Source organism: Sarcophilus harrisii, chromosome 2 (genome assembly GCF_902635505.1).
Source record: "Sarcophilus harrisii chromosome 2, mSarHar1.11, whole genome shotgun sequence".
Taxonomy (NCBI): domain Eukaryota; kingdom Metazoa; phylum Chordata; class Mammalia; order Dasyuromorphia; family Dasyuridae; genus Sarcophilus; species Sarcophilus harrisii.
Window position 1 is genome coordinate 416,268,843 of NC_045427.1, and position 23,412 is coordinate 416,292,254.

The 23,412-nt window shown below is 42.0% G+C and overlaps 2 protein-coding genes across 2 annotated transcripts in view; one reads left to right on the top strand and one right to left on the bottom strand.

Annotated features, from left to right (window-relative positions):
* CDHR2 (cadherin related family member 2) overlaps nucleotides 1-991 on the top strand; it is a 59,808-nt gene extending 58,817 nt beyond the window's left edge. The window contains exon 32 of the mRNA XM_031953731.1: nucleotides 793-991. Coding sequence (XP_031809591.1) covers nucleotides 793-927 — 135 coding nt within the window. The 3' untranslated portion in view covers nucleotides 928-991. The remainder of the gene's footprint in view (nucleotides 1-792) is intronic.
* Nucleotides 992-1,211: 220 nt separating this feature from the next.
* On the bottom strand, nucleotides 1,212-22,991 carry GPRIN1 (G protein regulated inducer of neurite outgrowth 1). The gene is given in 3 exon segments (XM_031953732.1): nucleotides 1,212-3,183; nucleotides 3,186-6,068; nucleotides 22,732-22,991. Coding segments are annotated over 2 exon segments (3,066 nt in total). The 5' UTR covers nucleotides 6,022-6,068; nucleotides 22,732-22,991; the 3' UTR covers nucleotides 1,212-2,953.
* Between the last annotated feature and the right edge of the window lie 421 nt (nucleotides 22,992-23,412).

The following is a 23,412-nucleotide window of genomic DNA, read 5'->3' on the forward strand; positions in this document are numbered from 1 at the left end:
AGTTACAAACACTTGATTCACACAAGTAAACACTATATTTTTTTGCTTAGAGCAAGGCACTCCTGCACATGTTCTTCCCCCTTCCTTCCTGCCTTTACTCTATACCTAGAATGCCCCATCTGGGTCTGCTGAAATCTTCCTCTTCTCATCCTTCGAGGCTCATTTGAAATTCTTCCACTTTCAATAAGCCTTCCTTGATAACCCGACCACCTCTGACCTAATGGTTACACTTCTTTAGGTAGTTACTCCTTCCTCCTATATAATGTAGCTATTTGTACTCCATGACATATCTCCTCTGCCAGACTCTGAGCTCTCTGGGTCAGGCATCAATATTTTCATTATTACTGCCTTTATTCCCCCTCATCCCTCCCCTCTTTGCTCCTACTTAGCATAGGACACAAGGTCTTGTGCATAATTTGATACAAAAATCATTTGCTGATTGAATTCCTGACTGAGCAAGTTCCTTCAGACCAGAAATGATGGTGGAAAAGCCATTCTCACAAGCCTTGATCTTTGGGGATTGGCCAGCGAGTGGCAGTTCAATGGGACCCATTTCTTGGTTCCCAGGGGGTCCCCCATCCCTTTCCATGCCCCCCATCCCTAGAATCTTGGAATCCTCAGATCTGTCCTTCCAGGTCCTAGGGCAATGTCTGGGTTTGGTGGGTCTGAATGTCCTCCTCCATCTCCCTCTCAATCCTGCTACCACCACGGAGATTCCAGCCTCCTCGGTGAGCAGGTCAGGGAATGGAACCTTTCCTCACCTTTCATTGGCACTGGCCTCTACCTCCCTAGGAGAAACCAGAGTTGACTGACACTGAGCCGCTGACCACGGTGCTGAAGGCAGGAAAGGACAAAAATCAAGAAAAGGACAAGTTGGTGCTGAAATTGGGTGAAGTCAACATGGCTCTGGATACCACTGACCTCTAACCCTGCCTATGCCCCCTGCCGCCCTCCACCCCCTCCTGAGGTCACCCCCTGTCTCCGCTTCCCCCAGAACACACACCGTGTGCCCTGCCCTCCAGGACAATGTGCCTTTGGGATGGAGGGCCACTGAGACTCAGGGCTTCTCTGCTGTCTTATCTCTCATCTGGCCTGGGGGCTGCCTCAGCATGTATCTACATTAAATTAATTCTCTTGTATGAATTGTATAGTTTCCTTTCCTTTCTTTTCCCCTTCACTCCCACTCCCAATTCAATCAATCAGGCCTCAGGTTTGGGGAAATGTTTTATTACCAATGTACAGATTGACAAATTGCACCCCAAAACAATGGGCAGGGGGAGCTGGGGTCGGACAGTCGTCAGGTACTGGAATAAGGGGTTCTGGTTTGGTCACCATAGATGGGAGGGGGAGCTCACACCACACCCAGGAGGCAGGAGATGGCAAGCAGAGGAAAGAAGAGAAGCTAGGAATATCCAGGACAGGGGATGTGGGATGCCTTTGCAGGGAGGGCTGCTTTTGCTCAGGCTTAGGGCTTTTAGCTGTAACTGCCCCTGTCCCATCAGGGTTCGAATCCTGACCTGTTTATTCTCTGACTAATTTGTTATGTTACTCTTATCCCTGCCCAGTCTGTCGCTCCCTGATTAATGAACACTTTTTGTCTGTGAACTCCAATTTGTTTGTAGCTCTAGGCTGTTTACAAGCTCATAATTCATCTATGACCCTTTATAAGCTTTAACATATTATCTCGCTCTTCTCATTATGTGTGACCTCTGGCTTGTGACCCCTTTTGCCCTTTATAACCCCTGGCATCTGTCTGTAAAGCCCTGATATAATCTGTGAGTCTCCTCCTCAGTTGCCTTGGCCACAGCTACTGGGGGTAATCAGGCTGTCCTAGCATTTAGAAATAAATTTTAATTGAGGAAAGCAAGGGAAAGCTTGGGGAGTTCCTCTGCCTCTCTAACCAGGAGAAAATTGAGGCCAGAGGAAACATCTGGTGCCCCTCAGCCCACTCTTTGCAGCACAGCCTAAGAAGAAGCCCTGCCTGCCTCTCGAGGGGCCAGCCATCAGCCTCTACATCACACATGTCACACAAGCAAACATGGCCTGGTTGCTGAGTGCTTCAGAAATGGAGACACAGTTGCCATCTGAGAAATACGGGCAGCTTTCAGGCAGTGCACGTGGGGCCTTGCACACTCGGAGCCTTACACGCCTGAGATCTTACACGAGGTCTTACATCAGGGCTCCACGTCCCTGCTACAATTTGTCCATATTTCTCATGCATTGCCCTATCAAAAGCCCTTTGTGAGAGGCAGTGTGATACTGGATTTAGGATTGAGAGACCTGAATTCAAATCCTGCCTCTGACACCTCCCAGCTGGGAGACTCAGGGAAAGTTATTTAGCTTGTTTCCTTACTTGTAAAATGAAGACAATGGTACCTGTGGTCCCATCCCTCCTGTCTCATGGGGCCATCATAAGGACCAAGGGAGAGGACAGATGTGTCTTACTTTGCCAGCTTTAGCGCATAAGACTAAGAATGCCAGCTATTCTCAGGACTTTGTGATCCTAGGGTAGGGACCACAGCCTCTCTTCTCCCCTTCCTGTCTCAGGGGCTTAGCCAAGAAGGTTTGGGGAGGGGGAAGCCCAGGAATCCAGAGGAGTGACTGGATCCAAGGCCACTTCCAAGCCTGGGGCTGGAGTGAAATGGGGCATGGAGAGAACCTGAAGGGCTACTTGGGATCAGAGACACCGGATGCAGGTGCAAAGGCTTGTGCCAGGATAGGAGGGAGGATGCCTGGGGCCCAGGATGGAGGGAGGGGCTTGAGAAGGTTCCCTAATGGCCCCTGGCTATGTTTAGTTCCTTGGTGAACCTATTCCTCTGGGACTGAGGGAGGCAAAAGGGAGAACCCAGGCCCAGGGGTAGGGATGACTATAGGCTGGTCAGAGGACCTGTCCTGGGTGCTTTGGGATCAGTCTTCCTCTGACCTCCAGTGTGGTTCTGTGAAAGTGAGTGATTCACTCTTCAGAGGCTGCAGCAGGAGGTGAGAGAGTGGGGGAAGAGTGTGGGAGGTGAGATGTTGCCTGAGAAACCACAAGACACTGGTGTAGATTTATAAAAAGGAGCAGGGAGGACCCAGGGCCAGGGTGGGGTGAAGGGTGGCTCACTCGGCTGTAGGGCCGGCCCGGGAGCAGCACCGAGGCCTCCGCATGCTCTGCAACAGGGACCTGAACAAGCTGGGGGGGCGTTTGGCTTCCCCGGGCCGGGGGCCACCTCTGAGAGAGCCGGCTCGAGTGCCAGGTAGCTGTGGCCCAGAGGGCCCCCCTTGCCGCCCATGCTCCTCGATCTGCTTTTCCAGGTGCTTCTGGATGGCCATTCCCAGCACCTCTACCTCCATGGAGGCCCCATACACTTCCCATGTCATGCCCTTCTCATCCCAGCTGACCTCCCGCACAGGCTCAGGGGCCTCCTCAGCGGCTCGCACCTGCACTTCTGGATAAGAGGCCTGGGGAGATGTGGTCACTGGGGTCATGGGGCCAGTGGCTACTGACCGGGTCTCCACACCCATGGACACCTGCATCTCCACATCCTTCTTGGATAGCAGGAGGCCCGGGCTGCGAGAGGCTGGAGCATTCTGAGCAGTGGGCTGGAAGCTGAAGGTCGTGGGGCCCGAGCCATCCTGGGGAGTCATGGGGCTCACCGCCACGGACACACAGGCAGCTCGAGTGTCTGCCTGGGTGCCAGCATCCTGCTGGGGAGTGCTCACATCCCAGGATGGTACTTTGGTGAAATTATCCCTAGTCCTGACTTCCCTGACTGGAGTTGGGCCCATTGCTTTCTGTGGGGCTCCGGGAAGCTCCTGGATCCCCTCTGGGCTCAGTGGGATTCCCTCTGCTCCAGTCCCAGTAGGGCCAGCTGGGTTCATCTTCTGCAGGTCTGATTGTGGGGAACACCCCAAGGACCATCCTTGGCTTGGGGGTGCAGACACAATTTTTTGAGATTCCTCTGTGATTTCTTGGGTTCCAGGGACCTGCATTAAGGGGATCCCATGTCCGGTGGCAAGGAGTGCTGTTGCTGCCTTATGGCTGAAATCTGCATGGGTGTCCTGGGGGGTTCCACAAATAGCCATTTCTTTGTTCCATTTCTGGGAGTCAGAGGAAGAAGGTATTGTCTCTGGTTTGGGGGAGGCTAAGTTCTGACTTGAGTTTTCTGGGAGAAGTTCTTTTGAGGCTGGAGACTTCTTAGAGGACACAAGGTCTGCTTTCCCAAAAGATGCAGCATCCAATTCCTTCAGAGATATGGGATTTGCCTTCCCCAAAGGCTTGGGATCCACTTGTAAGGGCAGGGGGTTCAACTTCTCTGAAGATATAGCGTCTTCCTTTTTGGGGGATGTGAGTTCTGCCTTCTGCAAGGGTACATGATCAACCTTTTCCAAGGGTCTGGGGTCTGTTTTTCCTGAGGATGCTGGGTTGATCTTCCCTAAGGACATGGGATCTATTTTGTCTGAAACAGGATCAACCTTCCTTAAGGAGACAGAATCTGTCTTCCCCAAGGACATGGGCTCTCCCTTGTCTGAGGAAATATGAGCCAGCTTCCCCAAGGGTACAGAAATGGGATCTTCCTTCTTCAAGGACAAGGGGTCTGTCTTCCCCAAAGGGATGGGATCTGTTTTTCCTGAGAGCACAGGCTCCATCTTTCCTGAGGGAATAAGTTTTGCTTTCTCTGGGGAAAAGGAATCTGCTTTCCCTAAGGAGATGGGATCTACATTTCTCACAGATACAGGATCCACCTTCTCTGGAGAAATGGAATTTGCCTTTCCCAAGGACACTAGATCAACTTTTCCTAAGGACATAAGACTCTTCTCCCCAGAGGATGTGGGATTTGCTTTGCCCAGAGGCACAGAATCTATTTGTCCTGGGGAATCTTCCTTCCCTGGGGACCCAGGATATATCTTTCCTGCAGACACTGATGCTGCCTTTCCTGAAGCAATGGCATCCTCCTTCCCCAAGGGCTTGGGGTCCACTTTCCCAAGGGAAGCGGAATTTGCCTTCCCTGAGGCCACAGAATGTACTGTCCCTGCAGATACAGGATCTGCTTTGCTCAGAGGCACAGGATCTACATTTCCTTGGGAAGTGGAATCTTCCTTCCCTAATGATCCCGGCTGTACTTTCCCTTTAGACACAGCATCTGCCATTTCTGAGACAATGGCAACCTCCTTCCCCAAAGGCAGAGAATCCATTTTCCCTATGACCATGTGGTCTGTCTTCCCAGAAGGTATTGAGTTTGCCTTCTCTGAGGGTGAAGAATCTGCTTTATCTAAAGAAACAGGGTCCATCTTTCCCACGGACATCGAGTATGCCTTCTGGGTCAAGAGATCCATTTTCCCTAAAGCTACTGGATCTCCCTTCTCCAGGGACATAGGACTGTCCTTCCTCAGTAACACAGGGTCTGATGTTCCTGAGGACAAGGAGTCCTTCATCTGCACAGAGGCAGGATCATTTTTTTCTGGGGACATACAATCCATGTTCTCCAAAATCACAGAACTTATTTTCCCCGAGGGTGTAGGATCCTTCTCACAGGATACAGGATCTGGCTTCCCTGAAGCTGAAGCCGGCAGTGGACTTGAAGGCTCTATTACAGTCTCTTTTTTGAGGGGCTCTTCTGGTAGCCCCAAACTGGCCTCTTTTCCTGACTCTTCCTTTCTGCTGGTGGTCCAAGTGGGAGAGGGGCTGGGGCACTTGGAATCAGAGGAACAAATCAGGGAACTTCCACTAGGACCCAATTCTTTTGGACTCAGTGGTAAATGTTTCTCTGATCCAGATGCCAATTCTGCCAGTTCAGAGGGGTGACCAGGTCCCAGACTCACCTCGGAGGCTTCTTTCTTGGGCTGACCTTGAGGCTCAGAGCTGGCTGCTTCACTAGGGAGACTCAGCTCACTCACACAGCAGTTCCTCATGGCCAGGTCCATAGTTTGGCAGCTCCTAACATGATCACAGAGAGAGGCAGACTGAGCTACCTGTGGCAGGTGGGGCCCAGGTTCTTGAGGCAACAACTGCAGGCTAGCTGTCTCTTTAGTGCTGCCCATGTTCCCATAAGCTCTGGGCCATAGTCTATCGGATGTTTCCAATGGTTCTGAAATAGAGGGCAGAGGAGGCTATTCAGACTTAGAACTCTGAGGAGTGAAAGAATTATCCAAATCTTACTTTCTCCTTCAAGGCCCACCTCCTCCTTGAAGCCTTCCCATCCTCCAGCCTGAACAGATCTATTCCTTTTCTGGCCTCTCACTTAGTTCAATCCCACACCACTTAATTTGTCCTTTGACTATAAAGTAATGGCAGGGCGGCTAGGTGGCACAGTGGATAGAGAACAGGGCTTACAAGATTCTTCTTCCTGAGTTCAAATCTGGCCTCAGAGAGTTGCGAGCTGTATGGGCCTGGGCAAGTCACTTACTTAATCCCGTTTGCCTTGGTCTCCTCATCTATAAAATGAACTGGAGAAGGAAATGAAAAGCCACTTCAATATCTTTGCCAGGAAAACCCAAATGAAGTTTGGGGCAAACCCACAGAGAGCCAGACATCTGAAATAACTGAACAACAAATAAAATAAAGGCAGCCAAGTGGAGCAATGAGTAGAATGCTGGATCTGGAGTCAGGAAGACCTGAGTTCAAATCTGACCTCACACATTTACTAGCTGTGTGACACTGGGCAAGTTACTTAATTCCTGTTTTTCTTTTATTTATGTATTCATTCATTTCTTTCATTCATTTATTTTTGCTGAGGCAATTCGGGTTAAATAACTTGCCCAGGATCACACAGCTAGAAAGTATTAAGTGTCTGAGGCTGAGTTTGAACTCAGGTCCTCCTGATTTCAGGGTGTTTTTCTTTACAAATATTTGGAACTAATTTGTAAATAAGCTGTTTTTCTCAGTTTCCTCAATTATAAAATGGCTATATTGGCAGTATCTACTTCCCAGGGTTGTTGTGAGGATCAAAAAAGATAACATTTGCAAAACACTTAACAGTCATTCACTCATATATACATATATGTATATATACACACACACACACACACACACACATAAAGTAGGTGCTGATTACTAACTTCAGTTAGGCTAGCTATATTACCTATAATAAAAGGTCACATTTCTATAGTATTTTACAGACATTATCTCACTGAATGCTCATTAATCCTGTGAGGGAAATAGCATAAAAGTATAATTGCTCCTATTGTTCAGATCATAGAATCATAGTATTTTGAACTGAAAAGAATCTGCGAGATCATGTAGTTTAGAGGTTCTTAACCTTAAGTCCATGAACTTAAATAAATATTTTGATAACTATATTTCACGTAATTGGTTTTTCATGAAATTCTATGTATTGTATATATTTAAAGACATTAATCTCTGACCTGGTTCAATCTTCTCAATAAGCAAAAACAGAAAATAAGGTTCAGAGAGAGGGAAAAGGCCATGTTCAAAGTCACACAGATGGTCAATTGAGGGTAAACTAGGTTTTATCACTCTGAGTTTAGTGTTCTTTGCCTTGTTTTTTCTTTCTTCCTCTCTCTCCCTTGCTCCCTTTCTCTCTTTCTGTCTGTTTCTGTCTCAGTCTCTGTCTCTCTCTTTTTTGTCTAGGTGTGTGTCTCTCTGTCTCTATCTCTCTTTCTTTCTTCTTTCTGTCTCTCCTTCTCTGTCTCTCTTTCTTTCTCTGTGTCTGTCTGTCTGTCTGTCTGTCTTTCTCTGTCTTTCTCCTTCCTCTCTATCTCTTTATATGAAGTTGTTTATATATATATATATATATATATATATATATATATATATATCCACTTATGATATGGCTGGCTATTTGTGTCCTATATATATACATACTTGAGTTCAAATTTCGCTCCAGATACTTCCTAGCTGTGTGATCTTGGGCAAGTCACTTAGCTTCTATCTGCCTCAATTTCCTCATTTGTAATATTGGGAAAATAATAACACCTACCTCCTAGGGTTGTGTAAAGACCAAATGAAATAATATTTATAAAGTGCTTTATATACCTTAAAATGCTAGCTATTATTATTAAAATATTTATTTATCATAATCTATTTCATTCAATGTATGAGGAAGTGTGATATAGTGGAATGAATGCTGGCTTTAGAGGATCTGGGTTTCAATCTTAATTCTGTCACTGTGTAATATATAAAGTAAATTGCTTAATCCCTTTGGGTCTCAGTTTTCTCATCTGTAAAATGAGACGATTGGGCTAACTGGAGCCCTAATAAGCAACCCTAGTTCCTTGGGGACCAGTAGTGAGAATGGTACTGTGTATCAACTTTTAAAACAAATTAACTGGTTTGGGGAGGGGAGGATAAAGGTCTTATATTTCAGGACTTAGGCCTTGTGGGGATGGGAATGAAAATAGACAGCTCAGACCAGACAATGCCTGGGGGGAAGAAGGCAAGAGAAGGATGTGTAATGGGGGTTTGGAAAGCAAGCATGTCAGCTTCCTCACTTAACTAGTATTTTTAACTTCCTTTTGAAGAAGGGAGGCTTGTCAGCACTCCAAATTTTGATTCCCTGATACAAATCCTTTACTCAAAATTATACTTACCATTTTGGGATTAGATGATCCCAAAGGTCCATTCCTAAATCCCATAATCCTAGATATTTACCGAAGCCAACATATACAGAGGAAATATCAGACTGAACACAAGAGATATTGCAAAAATTCATGGGATAAGATGTCCCAAGCATAAGCTATGCATGACTCTCTCTTGCTCAGATATTTTGAGTCAAACTGCTGTGAGTTTCAAGGGAATGAGTCTGATCTTTGTAGCCAGTCTGTGAGGTCTGATGCAGTTAATGAAGCAGTAAGTGATCACATCCTCTATTAAAGGACCCCTTGTGTTTTATCACTGCAGGTCTGATCATGTTGCTTCTCTACTCAATAAACTCCCCTGGCTCCCTGTTGCTTCTAGGATCAAACATAAACTCTGTTTGATTTTTAAAAATCATTACAACTTGTCATCAACCCTCCTTTATTAAACATTATTCCTCTTCCAACATTGTAAAGATCAGATAAACTGGCCCTCTTCTTGTCTGTCCAATATGATGGTCCATCTCTTATCTTTATACTGGCTAACCCCCCACAGAAGTGCTTTCCCTCCATCACTGTCAGCTCTTAGAATCCTTTATTTTCTTCAAAACTCTCATGTCCCTCCTCACACCCCTCACATAAAGTTTCTTCTACTGCTGCTATTGCCTTTAACTTGTATTCTTCATGCATGCTTATTAACCTACATGTTGCCTTTAAAATAAAGTATAAGCCCTTAAGGACAGGACTGTTCCTAACCCAGTGACTGGTACAGAGTTAGCACTTAGTAAATGATAGTTGATTAAATGATTGACTAGTCATCTTGCCATAATCAAGGCTCTTAAAAGCTCTGATAGCAAAGTGCAGACTCTGCTGGAGACATCTGGGGTAAGATCTGTGTATCTGTCTCTAAGGCTTAGCTAAGTGCAGAAAGGCTCATCTCCAGAAGGTTGGCCCCAAAGACTCACCCAGAATTGTCTGCTAAAAAAGAAGATGTTGAGATCTGCTTCTGGATGAGGTAGACCAACACCGGTGAAATAAAAGGTCTTTCATATTATTGAGGTAGAAATCACTGGGAGACTATGTAGACCTATCACTAAAGTCCAAAGGTAGCAAAGTTCTGGGTCAGATGTTAAAAAGTTTTTCCTGAATAAACAATACTAATATTTATGTAGCATTTTCTGTATACTATATCTCCTGTAAATATACCAATAAGTCAAAGCAAAGAGAGCCAAAAATTGGGAGAAGCTAATGCTGTACTAGAACAATGATTTTCTATTTTGGAATGGGAATTGTGAGGGGAAGAGACTGAATTAGGGTTCTACTGAAGCCTCTACTGAACTAGGGGAGCATCTATACCACATGGTGCAGGTGGAAGGTAGGAAGAGGGCACTCTGATAAATAAGGATTTATAAAATGAGATCTTGCAAGAGTACTTTCTTTTCTTTTTTTTTATTGAGGCAATTAGAGTTAAGTGACTTGCCTAAGGTCACACAGCGAGGAAGTGTTAAATGTCTGAATCCAGATTTGAACTCAGGTTCTTCTGACTTCAGGGCTGGTACTCTATCTACTGCACCATCTAGCTGGCCTTTCTTTTCTTTTTTTAAAAATAATAATAGCTTTTTATTTTTCAAAATACATGCAAAAATAGTTTTCAACATTCACCCTTAAAAAACCTTGTGTTCCAAATTTTTCTCCCTCCCTTCTTCCTCCTCTTCCCCTTGACAGCAAGTAATCCAATATAAGTTAAACATGTGCAGTTCTTCTAAATATATTTCCACATTTATCATGATGCACAAGAAAAATCAAATCAAAAGGGAAAAAATAAGAAAGAAAAAAAAAACCAAACAAGCAAACAACAAAAAAAGGTTACTGTTGCCATCCCTGTAAGATCAGAGAAGTCTTGTTTCTTTGATTTTATTTACTAATTTATTCTTGTCCTAGTAACATTTTGTCTCCCTTTCTCCAACCTCTCCCTTCTTCAGTCTGGTCCTCTACAACTACTAATTGATATTTCTAAAACAGATTCCCATCCTCAAAAATCTTCAACAGTTTCTATTGCATCTGTCAAATTCTAATCCTGGCAGTTTATAGTCCCTTGTCCCCCAGTATGACTTTCACCCACCTGTCCTATTTCATTTTATGTTACTCCCTTTCACACCCTTTCTATTCTAGTTAAACTAACCTTTTTGCTGTTTCCCAAACATGACATACAACCTTCCTCCTCTGTACATTTGTAAATATCTGCCTGATGAAATCCTTAGTTTTCTACAAAACCCAGCTCAGCCACCTTCTCTGTCCCTGCCCCCTCACTTTGTATTACTATATATATACTTTGTGTTTTCTAACACACATTTTACATCCCCTCCACAGTAGAATGTAAGTTTCTTGAGGACAGATAAAGTTCACTTTTGTTCTCATAGCTTCAGTTTCTAGTACTTAAAGCCTTCTACTAGTACCTAGTAATTTGTACTAAGTATGCTGTTCTTGTACATAACTGATACCTTGCAAATGATGATTGACTTGATCTGAATAATAACTCCAATGTCTATAGCCCTTCACAATTTGCAAAGCACTTCCTTACAAGTGGGGAATGAACCTCCCTGATGTCATGGTATGCTTTGAGAAAGAAGGACAAACAACAAGAAGAAAAAATATTATAAAGTCACTTTACAGAAGAGAAAAGTGAGGCTCAGTAGTCAAGTACGCTGAATCAGTGTACAAGTTCACCAATAATAGATGTGTTCTAATTTTCCCCATACTTGCCTGGAGTCATATGGCTAATAATTATCAGAACTGGGATTATAGCACTGATGTTAACACTCCTTCTACTACATCCCCTTCTGCCTCTAAGAATCACTTCAAGAGTGTTTTTGATGGGGCCATTCTCTTCACTGACACAGATTACATTCCTGCATGCTTGATGCTTGCATGAGTTACTGTAGCCAAAAATAATTCATTCCCTGTGATTTCCTTTCTGGGGACGAGCCTCTCCATGATTAGCTAAGATGATCCAAAGATAACCAACAGGTAGCTTCTCAAAAAGCATACCTATAAATTATTATCCTCCCAAGATACACAAGGGCTCATTAGCTCAAATATATGTCTGCATGCAAATGTGTATGTGCATGTGTATATGTATACATGTGAGTATATAATGTGTACGCTCCAGAATGAGAGAATGATAAGCACTTCTCACAGGAAATGGGTGGTAATAGTTGGTTATGAAAAATGGCTGGACCCAGGAAATTTAATGAACCTAGTCATGTAGAAATATGTATATGGCCCAGCAGGCTCTGTAGCCATCATCGCTGACAGGTTTTCGAGTAGTCAAGATGTTTATCCCTTATCATAAAAAGGCAGAGGGAAGCTCTAGGAACTCTCCCTCTTTTTAAAAAACTTGTGCCTTAGAATTATGTAGAATTTCAGATTTGGGAGAGAATTTAGAAAGTCAGAGCTTAGAAGAGACTTTGGATCAAAGAACCCAGAATATCAGAGCTGTCAGAGCAGGAGGGACTTTAGAAAATGGAATGTCAGGACTGGAAAGGAGTTTTGAATTGTAAACACAGAATGTTGCAATTGGGTAGGATCTTAGAATTTAGACTACAGAATGCCAGGGCCAGAAGAAATATTAAAAATTAGGACATAAAATGTTATACTGTTTCCTTTTTGTTTTTTTGCCTAACATATTGCCTTCACATAGTGCTTAATAATATTGAACTGAATTGAATCAAAGGTAAGAGAGATCTTAGAAAACAGAACACAGAATGACTGAACTGAATGGGACTTTAGGACATAGAAGGTTAGAGCTGAAAGAGTATTTTGAACATAAAATGTCAAATCTACAAGGAACTTCAGAATATTATCATAGCTTATAATAATCTATTTGCATAGTTCTTTGTTGTTATTCAGTCATTTTCATTCACATCTGACTTTATGACCTCATTTGGGGTTTTCTTTTTTAAAATATCATTTTATATTTTATTTTTCCCTATTACATGTAAAAATAATTTTGGCATGCTTTTTTTTTTCTTTTTCAAATTTTGAGTACCAAATTCTCTTCCTTTCTCATCCCCCTCCATATTGAGAAGGCAAGCAATTTGAAATAGATTATACATAATAAGTCATGCAAAACACAGTGCTAAGTAAATCATTCTGAAACAACACCAAAAAAAAAAAAAAAAAAAGCAAGAAAAATAAAGTTGATCTGCATTCAGGCTGTATCAGATTTTTTTTTCTGGAAATGGACAACACTTTTTACTATTAGTTCTAAAGAATCATCTTAGATTATTGTATTACTGAGAATAGCTAAGTTATTCAGAATAGATCATTATACCATATTCCCATTTCTGTATACAATGTTCTACTGGTTCTGCTCATTTCACTTTTCATCAATTTGTATAAACTTTTCTATGCTTTTCTGAGATTATCCTACTCTTCATTTCATAAAGCACAATAGTGTTCCATTACAATCATATACAATAACTTATTCAGCCATTTCCCATTTGATGAACATACCCTTGATGTCCAATTCTTTTGCCACCACAAAAAAAGCTGATACAATTTTTTTTTGTACACATAGGTTATTTTTCTTTTTATCTCTTTGAGACACAGACCTACTATTATTATTTCTTGGTCAAAGAGTATGCATGTTTTGGGCATAGTTCCAAATTGTTCTTCAGAATGGCTGAATCAGTATACAATTTCACCAATAGTACATTAAAGTTCTAATTTTTCCACACTCCTTCCAACATCTGTCATTTTCATATTAGCCAATCTGACAGGTTTTGCATTTCTCTCATCAATAGAGATTTAGAACATTTTTATATGATTATATAGTTTTGATTACTTTGTTTGAAGACTGCCTGTTCATATCCTTTGATCATTTATCAATTGAAGAATGGCTCTTGTTTTTATAAATTTGATTCAGTTATTTATATGTTTGAGAAATAAAATCTTTATCAGAGAAACTCACTGTAAAATTTTTTTTCACATGAATGATTACCAACAATGTATTTCTTTCCATCCTATTTCCCTCCTGTTTAGTCTTTCTCTTCTTATACTGTAAATTCTCAAAAATATTTTGCTTCTGACTTTTCCTCCTCCAAACTTCCCTTCATTCTATCAGTTCCCCCTACTTCCTCACATTATTCCCTTTCCTTCCTACTTTCCTGTGTGGCAAAATAGATTTCTATACCCATTTAAGTGTGCATATTGTTCATTTTTGAGCCAATTTCAATGAGAGTAAACTTCATATGCTCATCTCCCTGCTTCCTCCATTTCAACCTCTGCTGTAAAATCTCTTTCAAGCCTCTTTTATGTCAGATAATTTATTCCATTCTACCTCTCCCTTTCCTCTTCACCCAGTGTATTATTCTTTCTTATGCCTTCATTTTGTTTTTTGGGATAATCATACTATCACATTCAAGTCACACCTTTGCTTTTTGTCTATGTATCCTTCTTCTAACCACTCTAATAATTCTTTAGGAATTATAAGTATCATTTTTCCATATAGGAATACAAACAATTTAACCTTATCAAATCACTTATGATTTCCCTTTCTGTTTACTTTTTTATGCTTCTTTTGCATGTTATACTTGAAAGTCAAATTTTCAATTCAGTTTTGGCCTTTTATCAGAAATGCTAGAAAACCTCTATTTCATTAAATACCCATTTTCCTTCTGAAGGATTATGCTCAGTTTTACTGAGTGGATGATTCTTGGTTATAATCCTATCTTTTTTACCCTCCAAAACATTATATTTCAAGCCCTCAAATTCTTTAATGAAGAAGCTGCTGAATCTTGTATTATCCTGACTGTGATTTTATGATATTTGACTTGTTTCTTTTTGACTGCTTGCAATATTTTTTCCTTGCCCTGGGAGGACTGAAATTTGTCCACAATCTTGGGATTTTTCATTTGGAGATCTCTTTCAGGAAGCGATCAATGGATTCTTTGAATTTCTATTTCACACTCTGATTGGATATTATGTTAATTTCTTGAAAGATGAGGTCTAGGCTTTTTTTTTTATGATGACTTTTATGTAGCCCAATAATTCTTAAGTTATCTCTCCTGGATCTATTTTCCAGGTCACTTGTATTTCCAATGAGATAGTTCACATTTTCTTCTATTTTTTTTTCATTCTTTTGATTTTGTTTGGTTGTTTCATTAGCTTCCACCTGCCCAATTCTAACCTTTAAGGAATTATTTTCTTAAGTGAGCTTCTGTACCTCCTTTTCCATTTGAACAGTTCTATTTTTTAAGAAGTTCTCTTCAGAAAATTTTAGTATATTTTTTTCTGTTTGGCCAATTCTGCTTTCCAAAGCATATTTCTCTTAACTGGATTGTTGTGCCTCTTTTACCATTTGGTTTATTCTGTTTTTTTTTTTTTAAGGTGTTACTTTCTTCAGTATTTTTTTAGTATCTCCTTTATCAAACTGTTGACTTTTTTCATGATTTTCTTGCATCATTCTCACTTATCTTCCCAATTTTTCCTCTACTTCTCTTAGTTGGTTTTTAAAATCCTATTGGGGCTCTTCCCTGCTTGAGACCAATTTATATATTTATATTTTCCTTTAAGGCTTTGGATGCAGGGATTTTGACTTTGTTATTTTCTTCTGAGTGTGTGTTTTGGTATTCTTTGTCACCATATTAACTTTCTCTACTCAGAATTTTTCTATTATTTTTCATATATTCTGCTAATATTTATATAGTCTGATTATTTTCCAGCCTATTTCTTGACTTTTAACTCTATGCTAAAGTGCAGCTCTGCTTCCCAAGTGGAGGGAGTACTGTCCCAGTGTTTATGTTTAGCTGCTTTCAATGATAATTCTTGAGACAAAACTTTTGCTTTTCCCAATTGGTATCATTTAGATCTCAGCTTCTTAGACTATCATTCAACTCCCATATGAGGTCTCATAACTGAATGTGGAGATTGTGAAATTATGATTTATTACTAGTAATACTGGCAAGTTACTGATAATAAATATTTTATTTGTGTACTCATTTTTTATATCTATGTACTCAGAGTCATGTAAAATTTTCTTGAGCGAAAAGGGGTAATGAGTGGAAAAAGTTTAAGAATTCTAGGGAGAGATGTGTTTCCTATTCTCCTATACTGTTCACTGGTTTGTGAATGACCACAAGCACTCTTTTCAACCCTGTAACTGTGACCAGGATTCTTGCTCCTGTGGCCACAAGTTCTGCCATGCTAATACTCTTTCTCACTGGGACTAAGCCCCAAGACTGCAACCTAGATCTAAGTGTAGGCAATGCAATAGAGTTCTGCCCTGGTGCTAGCAAAGGGACCCCTATAAATCTCCTGACCCGATGTCCAATTCTTTTACTGTCTGTGGGTGGGAGGTCTGCTCACCACTGGTGAGCACTTGATTCAATTATCCTGAAGTCCACTCCTGATTTGCTGGGATCCCATCTGCACTGGTGTTTCCCAGGTACTGGACTACCCTCTTCTCTTGCTCTGGTGCAACAAAGCTTTCCTACTGACCTTCTAAGTTGTCTTAGGTTGGATAATTGTTTCACTCCATCTTTTTGTGGGTTCTGACACTCTAGAATTTGTTTAGAGTCATTATTTGAAAATATTTAAAGGGATTTTTGGGGAAAACTCAGATGATTTCCTACCTTTATTCCACTATCTTGACTCTGCCTTCCCTTTTGGAGTTTTCTTGGCAAAGATACTTGAGTGCTTTGCCATTTCCTTCTTACCTCCATCTTCATCATTTAACATTTATATGTTGAGGAAGGAAGTTGAAGCAAACAGGGTTAAATGATTTGTCCAGGATCACACAGCTGATACTTGTCTGAAGCTAGATTTGAACTAAGGAAAATGAGTCTTCTTGACTTTGGGCCAAGACTCTACTGAGTTACCTAGCTGCCATCACAAAACCTTCTTACATTAAAATGTCAACTCTTCAAGGACTTGTGATTTTACTAACATGGGTATTTCCTTTATCAGTATAGATTGTGACCTCTCCATAATTTATATGGCTTTTGAAAGTTGCTGTGACAGAAAAAAATCAACATGCAGACAACTTGATGATGGTCCACCTCAAATAGAACTAGGCTGGTCTTTAGACAACAAATATACCATCTGTATCTAATATTTTTTCATCTTGGTGAAACCTGTCAGAATTTGTGCTTCATTTGCTTAGCCTTCAAGAATTTATGGTTACATATACACCACTAAGAAATATTGGATTAGAACTTAATTAGAAACACATAATCATAGTTCATATATATACTTTGAAGCTTATGAAACCACTTTCCTCCTAACAAATCTATGAAGTAGAACATAAGTATTATTATCACCATTTTATAGAAAAGGAAACTAAGATTCAGAGATTCAATGACTCACCCAGATTCACCAAACGCAGGTTTGGAGGCCTAAATCTCTTATGTCAGGATCTGATTTCCTTTTATTGTAATACAGATATTTAAAACATTAGAGTTGGAAGAGATTTTAGGGATTGTGTAGTCCGCTCCCCCCTCCCTTGCTCCCATTTCATAGATGAAAGAACTGGGGCCCTGAGAGAGAGAAGGAACTATTCTAAGGTCATCTGGCAAGAAATAAAGAGAGATAACCACATAACCATAGCACATGTAAATCCCCAACCTAAGGCTTGACCATGATGCTAAGACTTGGAATTATGGTTTTGATGATTTGAGGTGGGATAGGGTGAAGTTGGGGCTAGATCTGTGATTTCATTGGTTTAGGGAACTTCCAGTGACCCAATTTCCTTTACTAATGCATATTGACTTTTCCTTTAGAACTTAAAGACCTATAGAAATGCCTGGGGCACGGAGATGTTATATGACTTGATCAGGGTCATATAGGTAGGATACAGGATGTCCCCAAAAATCTTAATTCAGTTTAAAGTTTTAGCAGCTATAAATTGTACTATGACTTTTGGATCACCCTATATATCAGAGTTAAGATTTGAATATTGGTCTTCCTGACTTTAAGAATATCTCTTTCTATGTTTAGCTATGCTGGATTTCTAGAGATTGTTCAAATATGTGTGGTTTAATCTATGTGATTCAATCAACTAAGTCCCAAACTCCTGACTATCCAGGGCCCTGATATCCTCTTTCCCTCTCAATCCCAAAAGAATCCCTTGAATTCTCGAGATCCCAGGGAATACATTTTAAAAGATGGCACCCAGCCTAAAGGCGACAGATTTTCCACATTTGTAAAATGAAGAGATCAGACTATATAATCTCTATGTCCCACTTCCATTCTAACCTTCTAGGAACTTCTGTGTGAATCTCTTCTCCTATTTCACTGTAACTACCTAAGAAGATTTGAGACATATCCAGACCACCCTGGGCCTCCTTGATCCTAGCTCCAGACTAGGATCCAGGAAAAATCTCTCCATCCAAAATCTCCTAGGTCCAGGAAAAATCTTTCCATCCTATTTGCTTCATTCTGCTCTGAATTCAGCACTGGTCAGCAGCCTCTTGCTTGATGACTTATGGAAGAAAGGATATGGCAAAATTAAAAAATTTAGAACTAGATAAAGACCTCAGAGATAATCTTCATTTAACTCCTTCATCTTACAGATGAGAAAACTGATACTTGTGGAGGTGAAGTAAGTAATGTTTGGTTGTAAAGGAAGTATTGAATACTAGAAAGTACATCAGCTTTTTATGCTTAGAGAACCTGGGTTTGAATCCTGAACACCCTATTTACTACTTGTGTGACTCTTGAAAAACTCCTCATTGTTCTGAGTCAACTGTTTCCGTTCTATAAAATAGGAGTAATAATCTCTGCCTTGCACTCCTCACAAGTCTATGGTATAGTAATGATAGTAGATGGTTATATTGTGATTTAAGTCTAACAAAGAATTCCTCACAAAACTCTTTGAAATAGGCAGTGTAAATATTCTCATTTTACAGATGAAGAAGGTGAGGCTCAGAAAGAGGGAGTGACTTGCTTGTGGTTACAAAATTAGGCAAAGATAGAGACTGAAGGAGGTAATGGATGCAAAGAGCATTATAAATTTCATAGTGCTATATAGATGTCAACTATTATTAGTACTATTCAATAAGATCAATTGTTGGGCTTCAATTAGTGATTGAAGCCTCATACTAGTCAAGCGTGGAGTTTCTTTTACTGGAAGATACCAATGAACCAGAGTAAGCTATGATAGGAGGCTGGTTCTGTAAAAGATCTGGGGTGGGGGAGTTATTAATGCATTGAAAACTCAAACTCACTCTCTCTCTCTCTCTCTCTCTCTCTATATATATATATATATATATATACATATATATATATATATATCAATAGATAATATGGTAGTCCAAAAAAGTGATTACATTTTTAGACTGCATTAGCAGAGACACGGTGTCCAGAACAAAGAAAATGACAATCCTACTGTCATTGACTCAGATCATGCCACGTTTTATTAAGGGCAAGCGGAGGGTGACCAGAATAGTGAATCCATGCCCGTGAAGATCAAGTGAATGAACTGGGTATGTTCAGCTTAGATAAAAGAAGACTTTAGAGAGAATAGATTTCTACAAGTATTTGAAAAGCTCCATGGGAAATAATGATTTGATACTCTCTGCTTAGTTCCTGGGATAAAACCAGGAGCAACATCTGGAGGTTGCAGCTAGATAAATTTAAATTTTACATAATGTTATGTTTACATAACATTGAATTATCTAAAAGAGGAATGGGCTGCCGTAGAAGGGAGTGGGTTCCTTCCTCATCATTAGAGATCTGGTTGCCCCCCCCCCATCAAGGAAATTGTGCCTTAAATAACTTTGGGCTTTTCCCAAGGTCTGACATAAGGATCTATATATATCATTGGCATTTATTAAATGTTCACTGAAATGAAGACACCAAAATGATATGAACAGATACAACAAAAAAACCCAATATTTGGAGTCCAAGTATAACTTCAGCTGATTTTGGTTAGCACAGATTTGTTCTATTATTCTCTTCCCTGTAAATACTATTTTCTTTCTTCCTTTGTCAGTGTACTTTCAACCTTCCTCTCAATGACAATCCCCAAATAACTGGAGTTTATTCTGAGGAAGATAACCAGTAAGGGAAGAGATACCTACACAGTGATGAGACTTGTCATACAAGGGAATGGTTGAAGGAAATGAGAATGTTTAGCCTGGTGAAGAGAAGGATCATCTTCTAATTTATTTTAGTCATAGTCATGATTTAGAATTATAGAATGATAGATTTAGAGTAGGATCAACCTTAGAACTCATTTAGTCCAACTCACTCATGTGATGGATGAGATCCAGAGAAGGAAAAGGATTTTCCAAAGGTCACAAAATAGTATTAACAGATTCAAAACCACGACTTCTGACTAAATTTTTTTCCACTGCACCATGCTGCCTTCTCTCAGAAGGGCTGTCAGGCTAAAAGGGAATAAGACTTATTCTACTTAGCTCCAGAGGGGAAGTTGAGGCACAGTGGAGAGAGGCTGAGTTTGACTAAGTATGAGGAAAAAATTCTTAACAATTAGAGCTCTCCCAAAGGAATAGGCTTTCCTCATAAGATAGAGAGCCTCGTTGTAAAGGGAGGCGAAATGATCACTTGCTAGAGGTGTTATAGAAGTACATGTTAGACGTGTGTCCTTTGAAGTCCCTTCCAGCTCTGAGATCATGTAAATCTATGATTCAATTATTCTCCTTCCTTTTACTGCTTTTCCATTCATAGGAGCTCAACAGGTTGTGCTGTCAAAACAAAGTGTTTGACATCGAGACACTGTAAGGGAAGCCTTTGGAATACATTTCTTTAAAGACTTGATGACCTATTAGCTGAAAACTTAGTGATCCCTTTGTTCCTCAGCTGGGTGATCCTTTACTAATCACTCTACCTTCAGGGACCCTCAGCTTCCTCATTCATTAAATTTAGCTCATACTGGTACTTCTGACCTCTCTGAGGTGCTACAGAGAAAACACCCTGGAAATCTTAAAGTATTGTAAAAATACAAACTCTTATTATTACTATTACTTTTTGCCTCTAACATTCTATCCTTCCCCCCCTTCCCCTTTCTATCTCACTCTCTAAAGAGAAAGTTCTAGTTGGTTTTCCAGCCACACCAGGCATAAGGCTGACATAGGAATCCAAAACTCTCTTTGATAACAAAGGCCCTTTCAAGTTTTTCTTGACTCCCCAGTATGTGGTAGGTGGGAGGCGGGCCTAGAAATCTTCAGGGAAGACTCAGAACAAAGACCTCAAACCTCTTCAGGAAACCTGGTGACCTCCTGAGTGTAAACTCTGGGGACTCTAGCATGGATTGTGGAACAATTAGTGTATCTTGTAGGCATGAGATGGAGTTCATGACTATACAAATGGGTGAAGGAAGTGTAATGTGTGTGTATACATTCTATGGTTTGTGTAATTTTGCACCCATGATCACGAGGAGGATGAATATGTGTGGAAGCACATGTCCGTCTGTGTGCTTTCATATACTATGAAAGTATATGTAGATGTATGTGATAGTTGGTAATTGTGTATGTGTGCATGGGGTTCAGTGAGGGGGAAAATGTGCATGTGAAATTGAATTTAGCCATCTGTGAGGGGATAGATAGAGCCATCTATGAAAACCAGAATGAGAGGAAGCACAATGATGTACGAGAGTGTGTGACAGCATGAAGGATGGAAGCATGTGTGACTGTATGTGTCATGGCGTAACTAAGAGTGTCACAAAGAGGGTCAGATGCTTCAGGAGAAAAGATTGTATGGATACATGTGGCGGGACATCATTGTATGAAGTATAGAAATGTGTGAAAATGATTGTCATGGCTTTTGTAATTGTGAGCAGGAATGACAGCATGAAAGGGGTGGAAGTTAATCATGATTTATGTGTCTCTCTGTGTCAAACCCTGTGTGCCATTAGTGGTATGGGAAGCATCCTTACTGAGAATGTATATACATTCCTGTGATGGGGTTGGAGAGTGATTTTTTGTTCTTTGTTTAATGATTGTGTGCTTGTGTATAGGAGAGTGTGATTTTCCAAATGTGAGCATATGAGTTTGAGTAAATCCTATTTAAAAAATGTACAAAAATGTGAGCCTATTAGAGTGTGTGTGTTTAGCTGAGAATGTGTGTACCATAGCACGCAGCTACTTATACATGTGTGTAAACCTATGAAAATGTGGACATCTCTATGAATGCAAGTACTGGAGAGCTAGAGCTGGTGTGTGAGTGTACAAATGAATCCCCACCCCCACCTCCAACCGATGACAGTGAGAAGGGGCAGATCCCCCCCTCCACCCCCTAAGATACTGACAAGTTGGGGACCAGCCCCCTGCCCTCCTTTTCTATGCTCCCCTTCCTCAAAGCAACACCCTGAGATAAGTGCAAGGAAAACAAAGAGGAAGGGAGGAGGGAGGTAGTTTCCACACGTGTGTGCGCCATCCCTGGTACTGGATCGGGGTGGGGGGGAGACAAAGAGAGCAGCGATGCTCTGGGCTCTGAGGCGGAAGCAGCCCCCGATTTGGGATTGAGGTTTGGCAAGGAGAAGGTTTGGAAGGCTGCATCCACAAAAATTGCCCCTTCCAGGCCTGGCATCTCTCCCTTTCCACAGCTCTTGAATTTGCACACGTGTGCACATGTGTAAAACGCTTAAGGCTAAGCCCAACACAGGCACATATATGTGCCTACACACAAGCACGCACATGGCACAGATCTCTAGCCTAGAAACAAGGAATGGGGAGTGAGGGGTGGGAGAGGGGGAAGAGAAGAAACCGATTCTTACCCCCACCTTTCTATCATCCGAAGGCAAGCAGCTGGAGCTAGACCAAGGACCCTCCCAACTTTCAGGATGGGGAGGGGAGAGAGTGAGAGTGTCAGGGGGAGAGGGCATCAAAGACTCAATCAGGACACATGCCTCCCCACCCTTCCCTAATAAACAGGAGAGTTAAGTGGGGCACGAAATCTTGAGAAAGGACTCTGGGGGAAATAGCCTGGGGCTACAGCCAATGGGAGGGGGTGAATGTTGCGGGGTTGGGGGTTGGAGGGAGAGACTGAGCTGGGGAGAATTGAATCTTGGGGGGGAGGTGTAACTGAGCCTTTGGAGGCCTGGGTGGATCAGGAACAGAGCCCTCACCCTCCACTCGGGCTCGGCCCACCTGTCCAGTCAGTGAGGGGACCCGGATAGGGGAGGGGGGCAAGGGACAGATGGGGTGGGGGGTGTAGTCGCAGAGTGAGTTAGGGCAGGGGCTGGGATAGGGTTACCTGTGCCCCCTTGGAGCAGCCCTTCCTCCTTCTCAGGCCGCCTCCACTGGGGTCCAGGAGCAGCGCCCGTCTCACCCGTGCCCAGTGCCCTGCGCCCCGCGCCCGCGGTCGCCGCTGCGCTGCTTCCTTCAGTGCCCGGGCTGGCGCCGAGCGCAGCTGTCAGCTCGCGCCCTCCGATGGAGCATGCGCGGGAAGCCGCTGCCTCGGAGACAAGCAGGACAGACGGGGGAGACGCGGGAGAGAGTAGAAGAGGGAGGGAGCGAGGAAAGAAGGGAGAGAGGAAGAAGAGAAGGAGGGAGGGAAGGAGAGGGAGAGGGAGGGAGAGGTGGAGAGAGGGAAAGGAAGGGAGACGGAAAGGGAGAGGGAGAGAGGGAAAGGAAGGGGGAAGGGGAGGGAGGAAGGGAGGAAGAGAGAAAGGGAGGGAAAGGGAGGGAGAGAAGGAGAGAGGGAGAGGGAAAGGAAGGAGAGAGAGAGAAAGAAAGAAAGGGGGAGGAAGGGGGGAGGAGAAAAGGAAGGGAAGGAGAGAGGGGGAGGAGAGAGGGAAAGGAAGGAGAGAGAAAGGGAGGAGAGAGAGAAAGAGAGAGAGAGACAGGGAGAGAGAGAAGAGAGAGAGAGAGAGAGGGAAAAGGGCTACATATATGGAGGGGAAGGAAGAGAAAAAAAGAGAGGCAGACAGAAGGA